The sequence below is a fragment of the Moschus berezovskii genome, chromosome 4 (genome assembly GCF_049115385.1).
Source record: "Moschus berezovskii isolate FMDL1 chromosome 4, NW_MosBer_1.0, whole genome shotgun sequence".
Classification (NCBI taxonomy): domain Eukaryota; kingdom Metazoa; phylum Chordata; class Mammalia; order Artiodactyla; family Moschidae; genus Moschus; species Moschus berezovskii.
This window is the reverse complement of record NC_142463.1, coordinates 113,624,303-113,638,569: the sequence shown is the minus strand read 5'-3', so window position 1 is coordinate 113,638,569 and position 14,267 is coordinate 113,624,303. Positions and strand designations below refer to the sequence as shown.

The window sequence follows — 14,267 nt, the reverse complement described above, 5'->3', positions numbered from 1 at the left end:
GTTCCAGGAGTTGGTGATGGACAGGGAGACCTGACATGCTGTGTTTCATGGGTTCACAAAGAGTCAGACATGACTGAGTGACTGAACTGAAGTGATAGGAAATAATCTACCCCATTTGGGACAGTTCTAGTAGACTGAGAAGCAAAGGGGCTGACAGGACATGAATGGCAGTCAGGACACCCAGATTTATGACATAAGAAAAAATATATGTTTTCAACAGATTCATGTTTGTACCAGGAATCATGAATCTGAAATTACCCCTCTGCATACCTTCATCCAATTATCCTGAGGTCTTCCTATGTGCTCTCCAAGCCCAGTTCTGCTCAAAAAAGGGTATAAAAGGGGGCAAACAAGGAAAAATGTTTTCCTCTTTGGAGCCTGTAGACTTAAGCATGGGAGATAAAGAATCTCTCCCTCACACATACAAACAAGTTATATAAATGCAAAAGCAGACAGAGTTTGACAAATAATATTTTCTCAACATTTAATAGCTTAGAGAGATTGCCAGAATTAGTCCTTAACTCATTTACTTTATTTTGTAATTTCCTTAACAGAATTTTAGACTTGAGTTAGCTTTATATCTGTCTAGTATGCAGACAAATAGCCTCTTTGGCACCTCTGAAAATAGAATTTGTAGAAGCACTGCACAGATGACACTCTGGCAATGAACTCAAGAACTTTATCCTGCATTCCTCCAGATCTATGTCCCTCCAGATTGTGTTCTTTCATTGTATCATGGATTTCCTTGAACAAATGGTCCCTGAGGTGACTTGGACATAGTCTTCTTAGGGAGAGGTAAATCACCATGGCAATATGTCCTGAGGGACTATATCCTAAAGATGTGATTATAATGGCTATCTACTGCTGCTCCTGCTTACTTAAGAAGTATGTCATCTTAAAGCCATCTGCCAAACCTCTTTCTTGTCATGCCACACATTGCTCAGAGACCAACATGAAACAACATCAACTTTATTGAACAGTGGCTGGGGTTGCCCACACCTGCTTGACAGAGAAAGGTAACTAACTTACTGATAAACATCCTAAGATGGGTATTTGAGTGAATGCAGAAGACTAGCAATCAAAAAAAAAAAAAAAAAGATGAAACTCTATGAAAATGTTGTCTTTACTCAGACTAGATACCCTCAGATGCTTCCTCAATTCCCTTTGGTTTTCTGATTTCTTGTAATCCGGAGAAAACTCTTGGTTTCTTCAGATGATCCATTGGCTTAAAAATCTCAAAAAGTTTAGCTGTCCAAGCAGCTTATGCCTAGTACCCTGTTCTTTTGCTCATCTCTGAATATTTACTATTAAAGATTTGGTGCCTGGGAAATATATATTTGAAATGTTCACAAATGTAAGAATGTTCTTAAGCTATATAGTGGAGAAGTGTTGGAGATCTTGAATGTGATAGAAAAAATAGGAAATTATATACAGAAAGGGGGATCCAGAGAGCAGAAATTGATAGTAGGAGAGTCAGACACCAATTTTGTATATATTCAGAAAGTAGTACTCCTTGCCCTAAGACCAGGTCCAAAGTCATACCTACTACTTTCAGTCCATATATGAATATATATATCCCAAATTTAAATGAGATTTTAAAGAACTACTGGTTGAATTTTACTGTCATGCAGAGATGAGCTCAAACACAATGCAACATAACATGGCAAAACAAAGCACACTTTGTTTCAATCCGAATGAGTGAGTTCATCTGGCTGTATACTGTACTTATGAACATCTACCAATTTCCATGAAAGATGTATAGGATAACAACTTTGTTCCCATATATCCATGAACAGATCATCTGACTTTACCCCAGCTCCACAATTTTCTACATGTATGATCTTGAAAAAAAAGTCACTCATCTTTCTGCCATTTATAGAGAACAGAGTGCTTAAACTCATTGGGCTCTTATGAGGATTAAGCCAGCATATAAAAAGTACTAAGTACCTTGAACACACTAATCAATTTTATTTTTATGTCTCCTCTGAATGTCATGTGGACACAGACTATGATAGTCGTGATAGTGATTCCAGACAGGAATCAGGACTCTCAGTTGTTGATTCACCAAGTTCTTTGCTAACTGAGTTATGAGTATTCAATTTGTGATGATTAAAGAAAGACATCAAAGAAAACAAAATAGACTTAATTTATTTTGAATGAGATATTCCTGTGTATATGTCTCTGTCCAGTTTGTCTCTGGACAAATGTATATGTAGCTTTCCGAAGAACACCATTAGGAGTCAGGCAACTTATTGTTCAGCTTCATTTATGTAAGATCTATGAAGTAGAAGTCCGGAGAAGGCAATGGCAACCCACTCCAGTACTCTTGCATGGCAAATCCCATGGATGGAGGAGCCTGGTAGGCTGCAGTCCATGGGGTCGCTAAGAGTCAGACACGACTGAGCAACTTCACTTTCACTTTTCACTTTCCGCTTTCATGTATTGGAGAAGGAAATGGCAACTGACTCCAGTATTCTTGCCTGGAGAATCTCAGGGACGGGGTCTATGGGGTCTCACAGAGTCGGACATGACTGAAGTGATTTAGCAGCAGCAGCATGAAATAGAAGTCAGACAGAAATCAGAGAAATTATGCTGGCATAAATAGACATTTGAGGTGATCCATGTCACCCCAGCCAGCTGAGGAAAATTGTGGATTTCAGATCTACAGGCCTATAAAATTGCTAGTTGTTTTAAAATATTGAGGACGTTTGACACTCTGGCCAAATCATTCTCACCTAAATTGTCTCTTTAATTGTCATATAAGCCAATGATTTAGGAATGACAGATACCATCACCAGCAGTAGCAGCATCCCTAGGTGATAAATTTAAAAAACAGGTTAAGCCTCCTACCTCTGAAATAGAAGAAGACCCTAAATTTTCGCAAATTATAAATAATTGGTTACATATGATATGTAAAGCACTTAGTGAGGATAAAGACATGAGTTTTTCCTGTTCTTGAGGAGGAAAAATCCAGGAAACTACATAAATGCTCCATAGGTCTGTTAATAGAGTCATAGTCACAACAACAGATGTGAGTGGTCTACTGGACAAAGTCATCATAGAAGAATTGATATTCATAACGCTTATCATGTGCAAAGGACCAGTAGTAGAAAGCAGAGTGGTGTCTTAAAGAACTTTGATGTGATTGGAGGACTAAATAAGACTAGTGGTTGACACATGTGGAAGAGAAGTTAACCACGAAAGGGAGCATTTGACAGTAAGCAAAAGATGAATTGTATGATACCATCCATGTAATTTAGTCCTGAGAAGACCTATGGATAAAGAGCTGCTCTTGGTTCTAAAGGGAAGTTCAATGAAAAAAAAAAATCCTAGAAATCTTCCTCACTAATTATTTTTTGGAACCTAAGCTGTCAAATGAGAAGTGTGTTTAAACAGCTTACCTCTGTGTGATTGCTGAAGCTTCAAGTTCATCTGCCCTGTGCTGTTGTGGTAGTAGAATGCTACCCTGATGCCATAAAAATCCTGAAGTGTCAATAAAGTGTTTCTCCAAGAATGACAAGGGAGAAAACACATTGTCCAGAAGTTACAGTGCATAGAAAAATGGTGGGGGAGGTGGGCAAATAACACAGGCGTTAAGAGCATGCATCACACTGATATAATCATAGTTACCTGGGGGATCTGAATAATGTGGGTAGGGAAGGCAGATTGGAACAGGGTGTAGAAAATGGGGAGAGACAATATCTGCAAGGATTAGTGGCCAGAGTTGCAATGGCTAGAGAAGAAAATCCTTGGCAATAGCAGTGCAGTCGGAGTAGCAAATAGTATTCAATTTTCAGTAACTGAGCTAGAAAAACATGAAGATTATGATGTAAAGTAATACTGAGGAGTGGGCAGGAGTTAGGGTCATGGACACCTCTGGGCACAAGGGACCTTTCTTCAGGCCTGCATTTGAACCAGCAGACTATCTAAGCCCCTGTGGTCTGCAGAACAAGATAGGTTTCAGAAGGAAAAAATAAAAAAGGAAAAAGCTTGTGAACCAGATGACGATTTTCCAGAGTGCTTCCCACTCTCCACCCCATTTTCTAGCAACCCTCCTCTGTCCCTCAGGATCACTCCTGGGGCAAATTGGAGCTTCAACCAAATTTCATGCAGTGCTACAACTAACAAGAACTGTAGTTTGCATTCCATTTGTATAATTTATAAAATTTGCATCTGAGTGATACAAATCTTATTCAAGATTACATAAATCAAGACAAACTCATTCCACTAATATTTTTGAGTGTCTATTGATGATTTTGAACTGTGGCGTTGGAGAAGACTCTTGAGAGTCCCTTGGACAGCAAAAAGATCAAACCAGTCAATACTAAAGGAAAGACTGATGCTGAAACTGAATTTCCAATAATTTGACCATCTGATGTGAAGAACCAACTCATTAGAAAAGACTCTGATGCTGGTAAAGATTGAAGGCATGAGGAGAAGGGGATGACAGAGGATGAGATGGTTGGATGGCATCACCAACTTGATGGACATGAGTTTGAGTGAGCTCCGGGAGATGGTGAAGGACAGGCAAGCCTGCTATGCTGCTGTCCATGGGGTTGCAAAGAGTTGGACACTCCTGAGTGACTGAACAACAGCAGCTATGTCCTAGGCACTGCTCTATCTACTGAGAACAGAGGTGTGAAGACAGGTCCATATTCAGACTCTGTAATTACTCAGTCTACTTCAGTATCTGAATTCCCTTACCATGGCTCTTGGGCCTTTCCAGTCACCATTTTTGAATTTTCCCCATATTGGATCATCATCTAGCCCCAAGGCATGTTGTACTTCCTTCTTATCCAGTTCCCAAACTTACCACCTCTCCAGACTCTCTTGGAAAATTATGTGTGTGCTTAGTGGCTCAGTCATATCCTCCTCTTTGTGCCCCTCTGGACTGTAGCCCATCAGTCTCCTCCGTCCTTGGGATTTCCCAGGCAAGAATACTGGCATGGGTTGCCATTTCCTCCTCCAAGGGATCTTCCTGACCCAGGGATAAAATCCATGCCTCCTGTGTCTTCTGCACTGCAGGAAGATTCTCTACCCCCTCAGTCAGAAGTTTCTAACACATTAGATCAATTTTCCAAACGTGGGTCATTGTGCACTGGAGGATGCAAAAAATATTCCAAGATCCAGACATGAATTGTTCCAAGGGAATCGTTCCCTGATCTTCAACTCCACAGTCAGCTCTGCTTAAAATGCATTTGCTTGAGAAAGTATTTCTTCCCCTTTTCCAACTTTCCTTTCAAAACCTTATCTTCCTTTGCATAACTGAATCTTACTGAGTGGAAGTGCCCCAGTGAAAGTTTATCAGTGCCAATGTCAGTGATGAGAACGTGAATGACTGGATAGCGAATCCTTTTGCAAGTCATGGTTTCCATCATGTTCCTTTCAACACAATTGAAATAGCAGCTAAATGAGTTGTCAACTAATAAGTCAGTAAAAATAATTTTGATAATAGATGAACTAATAGAAATTTCAAATAATTTAGTGTTTTTACTATAATGAAACAAATTCCATTCCCTGAACTATGGAATATGAATGCCATTTAACTGTGTAAATTAATTTTCTTAGTGTTTATAGCTCCAAAATAAAAAGTAAGATTGGATTTGATGCTGAAATCTTTCTCATTATGGTAATAAGTACTCTTCATGAATGCACACCACAACTGCAAAAAATTATAATTCAAATTATTATTAATAGTCCAATAAATTTTTAAGTATTACTTTAAAAACATTATATTTTTATTGATTTGTGAAATTATATAACAACATACAGAAAAAAAATCTTTTTACAGTTTCAAGGGTACAGGAAACAAACTTAAATAAATATGTAAGTAGATAGAGAAATCAAAAGTCTTGTAATTAAAAACTATATTCAGTTCACTTCGGTCACTCAGTCGTGTTCAACTCTTTGAGACCCCATGAACTGCAGCATGCCAGGCCTCCCTGTCCATCACCAACTCCCAAGTTTACTCAAACTCATGTACATCGAGTCGGTGATGCCATCCAACCATCTCATCCTCTGTCGTCCCCTTCTCCCACCTTCAATCTTTCCAAGCATCAGGGTCTTTTCCAATGAGTCAGCTCTTCACATCAGGTGGTCAAAGTATTGGAGTTTCAGCTTCAACATCAGTCCTTCCAATGAATATTCAGGACTGATTTCCTTTAGGATGCACTGGCTATATCTCCTTGCAGTCCAAGGGACTCAAGAGTCTTCTCCAACACCACAGTTCAAAAGCACCTATTCTTCTGCACTCAGCTTTCTTTACAGCCCAACTTTCACATCCATATACGACTACTGGAAAAAACATAGCCTTGACTAGATGGACCTTTGTTGGCAAAGTAATGTCTCTGCTTTTTAATATGTTTAGTTGGTCATAACTTTCCTTCCATGGAGTAAGCATCTTTTAATTTCATGGCTGCAATCACCATCTGCAGTGATTTTGGAGCCCCCCAAAATAAAGTCTGACACTGTTTCCACTATTTTCCCATCTATTTGCCATGGAGTGATGGGACTGGATGCCATAATCTTAGTTTTCTGAATGTTGAGCTTTAAACCAACTTTTTCACTCTCCTCTTTCACTTTCATCAAGAGACTCTATAGTTCTTCAATTTCTGTCATGAGGGTGGTGCCATCTGCATATCCGAGGTTATTGATATTTCTCCCGGCAATCTTGATTCCAGCTTGTGCTTCATCCAGCCTGGCATTTTGCATGATGTACTCTGCACATAAGTTAAGTAAGCAGGGTGATAATATACAGCCTTGATGTACTCCTTTTCCTACTTGGAGCCAGTCTGTTGTTCCATGTCTAGTTCTAACTGTTGCTTCCTGACCTGCATATAGGTTTCTCAAGAGGCAGGTCAGGTGGTCCGGTATTCCCATCTCTTTCAGAATTTCCACAGTTTATTGTGATCCACACAGTCAAAGGCTTTGGCATAGTCAATAAAGCAGAAATAGATGTTTTTCTGGAACTGTCTTGCTTTTCTGATGATCAATGGATGTTGACAATTTGATCTCTAGTTCCTCCGCCTTTTCTAAAACCTTGAATCATGAGTTCAGTAAGAAAAATAATGTAAAATTTCCAATCTTAAAGATACATACATCACATAATATTTTTAGAACAAATACTAATGGGTATCACAGGACCTGTATTTAGATTTCACTGAACCTATAAAGAGTGATATAATTGTTTCATTTATTATAAAGTAATTAGCCTCTAATTAAAATAAAAAAATTTTAAAAAATAAAATAAAATGTTAGTACAATACACAAGAAATTAGATTCCTTGCAACTATTTAAATATATGATAAAATAGGTGCCAAGTATTATCAAAGCAATACATTGTTTAAGTTGATTAAAGGAAAAGAAAATATCAAGACAAGTGCTTCAGTTCAGTTTAGTTGCTTACTCACTTCCAACTGTTTGTGATCTCATGGACTGCTGCACACCAGGTTTCCCCATCCATCACCAACTCCCAGAGCTGGCTCAAACTTATGTCCATAAAATTGGTGATGCCATTCAAACATCTCATCCTCTGTCATCCCCTTCTCCTCCTGTCTGCAGTCCTTTCCAGCATCAAGGTCTTTTCCAAAGAGTCAGTTCTTCACATCAGGTGACCAAAGTATTGGAGCTTCAGTTTCACCAGCAGTCCTTCCAATGAATATTCAGGACTGATTTCCTTTAAGAATGACTTGTTTGATCTCCTTGCAGTTCAAGGGACTCTCAAAAGTCTTCTCCAACACCAGTTTAAACACACCAATTCTTCAGTGGTCAGCTTTGTGGTCCAACTCTCACATGACTACTGGAGAAACCATAGCTTTGACTAGACAGACTTTTGTTGGCAAAGTAATGTCACTGCTTTTAAATATGCTGTCTAGGTTGGTCATAGCTTTTCTTTCAAGGAACAAGTGTCTTTTAATTTCATGGCTGCAGTCACCATCTGCAGTGATTTTGAACCCAGCAAAATAAAGCCTGTCACTGTTTCCATTGATTCCTCATCTATTTGCCATGAAGTGATGGGACTGAATGCCATGGTCTCAGTTTTCTGAATGTTGTTTTAAGCCAACTTTTTCACTCTTCTCTTTCACTTTCATCAAGAGTCTCTATAGTCCTTTTTCACTTTCTGCCATAAGAGTGGCATCATCTGCGTATCTGAAGTTATTGATATTTTCTTGGTAATCTTGAGTCCAGCTTGTGCTTCACCCAGCCTGGCATTTTGCATGATTTGCTTTGCATATAAGTAAAATAAGCTGGGTTACAATAGTCAACCTTGAAGTACTCCTTTCCCAATTTGGAACCAGTCTGTTGTTCCATGTCCTGTTCTAACTGTTGTTCCTTGACCTGCATACAGATTTCTCAGGAGGCAAGTAAGGTGATCTGGTATTCTGATCCCTTCAAGAATTTTCCAGTTTGTTGTGATCCACACAGTCAAAGGCTTTGGGATAATCAATAAGGCAGAAGCAGACATTTATCTGGAACACTCTTGTTTTTCTATGATCCAATGGATGTTGGCAATTTAATCTTTGGTTCCTCTACCTTTTCTAAATCCAGTTAGAACACCTGGAAGTTCTCGGTCCATGTACTGTTGAAGGCCCACTTGGAGAATGTTGAGCATTACTTTGCTAGCATGTGAGATGAGTGCATTCTTTGACATTGCCTTTCTTTTGGATTGGTATGAAAACTGTATTTTTCCAGTCCTGTGGCCATTGTTTTTTTCCCCAAATTTTCTGGAATATTGAATGCAGCACTTTCACAGCATCATCTTTCAGGATTTGAAATAGCTCAGCTGAAATTCCGTCAACTCCACTAGCTTTGTTTGTAGTGAAGCTTCATAGGGCTCAGTTGACTTCACACTCCAGACATTCACAGGATATCTGGCTCTAGGTGAGTGATCACACCGTCATGGTTATCTGGATCATGAAAATCTCTTTTGTATAGCTCTTTGTGTATTCCTGCCACCTCTTCTTAATATCTTCTGCTTCTGCTAGGTCCATACGATTTCTGTCCTTTATTGAGCCCATCTTTGCATGAAATGTTCCCTTGGTATCTCTAATTTTTTTGAAGGGGTCTCTACTCTTTCCCATTGTATCATTTTCCTCTATTTCTTCACATTGATCACTTAGGAAGGCTTTCTTATATCTCCTTGCTACTCTTTGGAACTCTGCATTCAAATGGATATATCTTTCCTTTTCTCCTTTGCCTTTACACGTGCTTAAGTTAAACCAAAAATGAAAATGCTTGATGACATCTAACATGAGATCCAATCTCGAATGCCAGGTCACCGGCAATATTAATAGGAGATTGGAAAAGCACAGGAGGATGACTAGGAGGCATAGGAATGCCTCTTTCACTTTCATGCCTTATAAGCAGTATCTGTTTTCTGTGACTGTTGTACAAATTACCACAATTAGCTGCTTAAAAAAATAGAAACTTATGCTCTTACAGTTCTGGAGGTGAGAATTCTGAAATCAATGCCACATGGCCAAATTCAAGGTATTGGAAGGGACATACTTCCCACAAGACACTAGCAAAAAGTCTATTCTTTACCTCCTTTGTCTCTGACACTGCTGGCACTCTTTGTTTCATGGCTACATCACTGAAGTTGTCAAGGTTGGAATCTTCAAAACTATTTCCATCTTCATATTGCCTTCTCCTCTGTGCATCTATTTCAAATTTCCCTCTGTCTTTCTGTTATAAGGACCCTTGAAATTGCATTTAAGTTTTATCAGGATGATTCAAGATATTCTCCTATGTCAATATCTTTAATTTAACCACATCTGCAAAGACTTTGTCATAGATGTCATATTTGTAGGTTCCAGGAATTAGGACATGGATAGTTTTTTGTGGTCCATTTTAAACCTATCACCTGGGAATGAGGCAAGGTAATTATAGCACAGAAAATGTACCTAAAAAAACTTGCAAAATTAATGAAAAAATTACTCCTTTTTCTGGTACAGAATTCCACTTTCTCTTTTATACTGAATTATTTATCCAACTGTGAATAAATAGTTCCCAAACCAACCACCCTTCTCCAATACTGCCTTGAAATATAGCTCAAGTAATGTCCCTGAGCTACTTCTTCTTAGTTCAATTTCCCTTAAGAGATAAGCCCTCAAGCTCCATCTTGCTATCATTCTTTCTTTTATCCATTCCATAAACAAGTATTGAGTAAAGATTCTATGAGGGTTAGGAGTTTGTAGAAAGTAAAAAAAGAACATATCATAAATAAGAAAATAAATACTGAAATACTAAGACTTGTTTTGAAACCACTAAAACTTGTTTTGAAACCACTCAGCAAGCATTTCTCAAATACCCAGTGTTCTTATAATTGCTAAGTTGTTGAGTACAATTCTCAAGTCTAAGAATTTTTCCCTGGAGGTGGGTTCCATCCCTGATACAGGAAAGGGATGGAACAAAATGATGTAGCAATAATTTATAATATACTGTTGAGTATCTTCAGAAGGCTGTAATCTGGGGATGTCAACAGTTTGATCTATTTGTCTTTCAGCATCTTACTCTTCCTGTTACTTTTTCAGGCAATCAAGTGGACAGAGATCATGAGAAATTTGAGTGGAGACCACATAGTAGAGTTTGTTTTGGTGGACTTCCCTACCTCCCCACCCCTTCAGCTGCTCCTCTTTTCACTCTTCCTTGTGATTTTTTTGTTGACATTGTTGGAGAATGCATTCATTGTTTTCACCGTCTGGCTCACTCCAAGCCTTCATCGCCCAATGTACTTTTTCCTTGGCCATCTTTCCTTCCTGGAGCTATGGTATATCAACGTCACTGTTCCCCGACTCTTGGGGGCATTTCTTACCCAGGAGCATAGAGTCTCTTATGTAGGTTGTATGACCCAACTCTATTTCTTCATTGCCTTAGCCTGCACCGAATGTGTCCTGTTGGCAGTCATGGCCTATGACCGCTACCTGGCCATCTGTGAACCTCTCCATTATCCTAGTCTCATGCCCTTCAGTATGGCCACTCGCCTTGCTGCTTCCTCTTGGGGTAGTGGCTTCTTCAGCTCCATGATGAAGCTTCTTTTCATTTCCAGAATGTCATACTGTGGATCCAATATCATCAACCACTTTTTCTGTGATATCTCTCCACTACTTAACCTCACCTGCTCTAACAAGGAACAAGCAGAACTAGTAGATTTCCTCTTGGCCCTGGTGATGATTCTGCTCCCTCTATTGGCTGTGGTTTCATCATATGCTGCCATAATTGCCACTATCCTGAAGATTCCTACTGCCCAGGGACGTCATAAAGCCTTTTCCACGTGTGCCTCTCACCTGGTAGTGGTTGTTATTTACTACTCCTCCACTCTCTTTACCTATGCACGGCCTCGGGCTATGTACACCTTCAACCACAACAAGGTCATCTCTGTGCTCTATACTGTCATTGTACCATTTGTCAATCCAGCCATTTACTGCCTGAGGAACAAGGAAGTAAAGGATGCCCTCAGAAAGACAGTGCTGGATAGGTGCCCTTATTTCAGAGATATCCCAGATTGATGTACAATAAAACCTGACAAAAATGGAACAGTATCTTAATAGTGACGTATCAAAGAATCATAAAATAGACTTGCTGCTGCTGCGAAGTCGCTTCAGTCGTGTCCGACTCTGTGTGACCCCCATGGACTGCAGCCTACCAGGCTCCCCTGTCCATGGGATTGTCCAGGTAACAAAATATCAGTTAGCACACTGCTTCTTTAAATAGCGTCAGGAAACTTCTTGATACAAACAAAAAATTGTGAATCGTTGATCTTATACAAGAATTTCCAAAGCAGGATTGAAATGGTTATATAAGAATCTCTGGGGAGTTGTTAAAATGCATATTCCCAGAAAAATCTATGGAGAATCTGATAGAGTATGCATTGTTTGCCTAGTGGTAAAGAACCCACCTGCCAATGCAGGAGACATAAGAGACAGGGATTTGATCCCTGGGTAGGTAAAATCCTCTGGAGGTGAGCATGGCAACCCACTGCAGTGTTCTTGCCTTGAAAATCCAATGGCCAGATGAGCCTGGTGTGCTACAGTCCATGGGGTAGCAAAGAGCTGAACACAACTGAAGTGACTTAGCACACATGCCTTGTTTGCAACCCTGACATGTGTAATTTTAAACTTCTTAAGAACTCTTATTTCACAGCCAGTTTGAGATTATTTACTCTAGATGAAGACTATTATTTTGCAAGTGAGAAAAATAGGTAGTAAAAGGGACTTGCTGATGCGTATGTCAAGACAAAATCATGTAGAAATTGTTGTAGCAGTTTTGAGGATTCAAATTCTCAGATCCTAATTCTGTGAGAATCACAAAAGTATAATTAAACCCCAAAAACTGAAACTAATGCCACCTAATGCATACTCCTTATCTCTACAAGTCTTCTACCCACTGCAAGTCAAAGAAGGAAGAGAATGAAGCACTGGTATTCAGCCATGTGTGCAACAATTAATATGGCTAAATAGTCATCTGCATCTCCTTCACGTTAACTGAAGAGTGATACACAGCTTATTGACCTAATGAGTTTTGGTTAGGTAGTAGATCAAATGAATCAGAGAAGTTTTATGTACATTGGCCTCTGAATCTTCTCCAGCACTATGGCCAACTTCTGTTTCAACTAGCTGCTGTCTGAGTTATACCAGCTGCCAAATATTTTACATTTTTCCAGTGGGGCAAATGACTACAGGAAAAGAAAATGTCTTGGTGAACAAGAGACATCTCTGCAGTGAGTGGTATGCTCCAGGTTCAAAACCAGAATGATAGACATTCTTCTAAGTTATTTTTACTTTTGGAAACTAGCTTGAATTACTTAGAAAGTAATTCCAGTTCCAGGGTAATTTCTTCACATTAGAACTGAAGTCAATGTTTCTTTGAGTGGGATAAATAAAAGAACAAAAAATGCTATTGAACAAATACTCATAAACAGAAATTGTCTCTCAGTAGACATTTGCTTATTCTGAACTGGGCTTTGGAAAATAAGATAATTGTCCATTAAAAAAAAAAAACTTATCAATAATCATTTTAGGTTTTCTAACATCTAAAATAGCATAACCCCAAAATAATAAATCTGACATTTAGAAGCATAGCTGTTTTAATGTCATTAAGTTTCTGAATAGCCTTTTAAAGAAATATCCTTGAGGGACTTCCCCTGTAGTCTAGTATTTAAGACACTGGGTTGCCAGTGCTGGGTTTGTGGGTTAGATCCCTTGCTGGGAAATATGGCATTAAAAAAAAAAAGAAGCAAATCTTTTACTTTGGGCATAGACAATGGACTTTTACATATGACACCAAAAGAACAAGCAATAAAACAATAGATAAGCTGGGCCAAATAAAAATTAAAAAAAAAATACATAAGAATTAAAAAACATCCTTGAGATTGGCTTAATTTACCTTGCATTCAATACATTATCTTTTTGGTTCATACAGTTTTAGAAAGCACAATTTTATGGTTAAGGATTCCACCCCTAGAGCCAAGAAATTTGGTATAATTCTGGTTTTAACTTTAACATGTCCCTCATAATGCAAGTTATGCATCTACCTCATATGCATGTTGTGAATATTAAATTAACTGTATATGACAATAGGATTACAAAATCTTTTCTCTTGTAGACAAATTTTACCTTAGATTATTTTCTTTCTTCCCCAACTTTATTGACAATAGAATTGAAAAAAAAAATTATAAGATATTTAAAATGTGCAGTGTGATGATTTGATATGCATATACATATTGTGAAGGGTTTCCCTGGTGGCTCAGATAGTAAAGTATCTGCCTGCAATACAGAAGATTCTATCCTTGGGTCAGGAAGATCCACTGGAGAAGGGAATGGCTACTCACTCCAATATTTTTGCCTAGAAAACTCCATGGACAAACCATGGGGTCACAAAGAGTTGAACACGACTGAGCAACTAACACTATTTTGACTATATATATTGTGAAATAATTCACTTTGGGTTTACTTTATAGTTCTAGTCTGTTGGAAGCTTACTAAATATTGCTAAGAAACATTGCTCATGAGACAAATATCTTGATTAGTAAAAGTCTTCTGGACTGGGAGAACATGAAAGTATCATAAGTATCCAGTGGTTATAGCTTCATGATGCTGAGAAAGATTGAAGACAGGAGGAGAAAGGGATGACAAAGGATGAGATGATTGGATGGCATCACTGACTCAATGAACATGAGTTTGAGCAAGTTCTGGGAGGCGGTGTGCTGCAGGAAGCCTGGCGTGCTGCAGTCCATGGGGTTGCAAAGAGTCGGACACAACTGAGTGACT

At 38.7% G+C, this 14,267-nt stretch overlaps 1 protein-coding gene across 1 annotated transcript; it reads left to right on the top strand.

Moving 5' to 3' along the window:
* The first annotated feature begins 10,553 nt into the window (after positions 1–10,553).
* Positions 10,554–11,507, top strand: OR6P1 (olfactory receptor family 6 subfamily P member 1). The gene has a single exon (XM_055403183.2). The coding sequence runs from the start codon at positions 10,554–10,556 to the stop codon at positions 11,505–11,507; it is 954 nt and encodes a 317-aa protein (XP_055259158.2).
* The last annotated feature ends 2,760 nt before the right edge of the window (positions 11,508–14,267 follow it).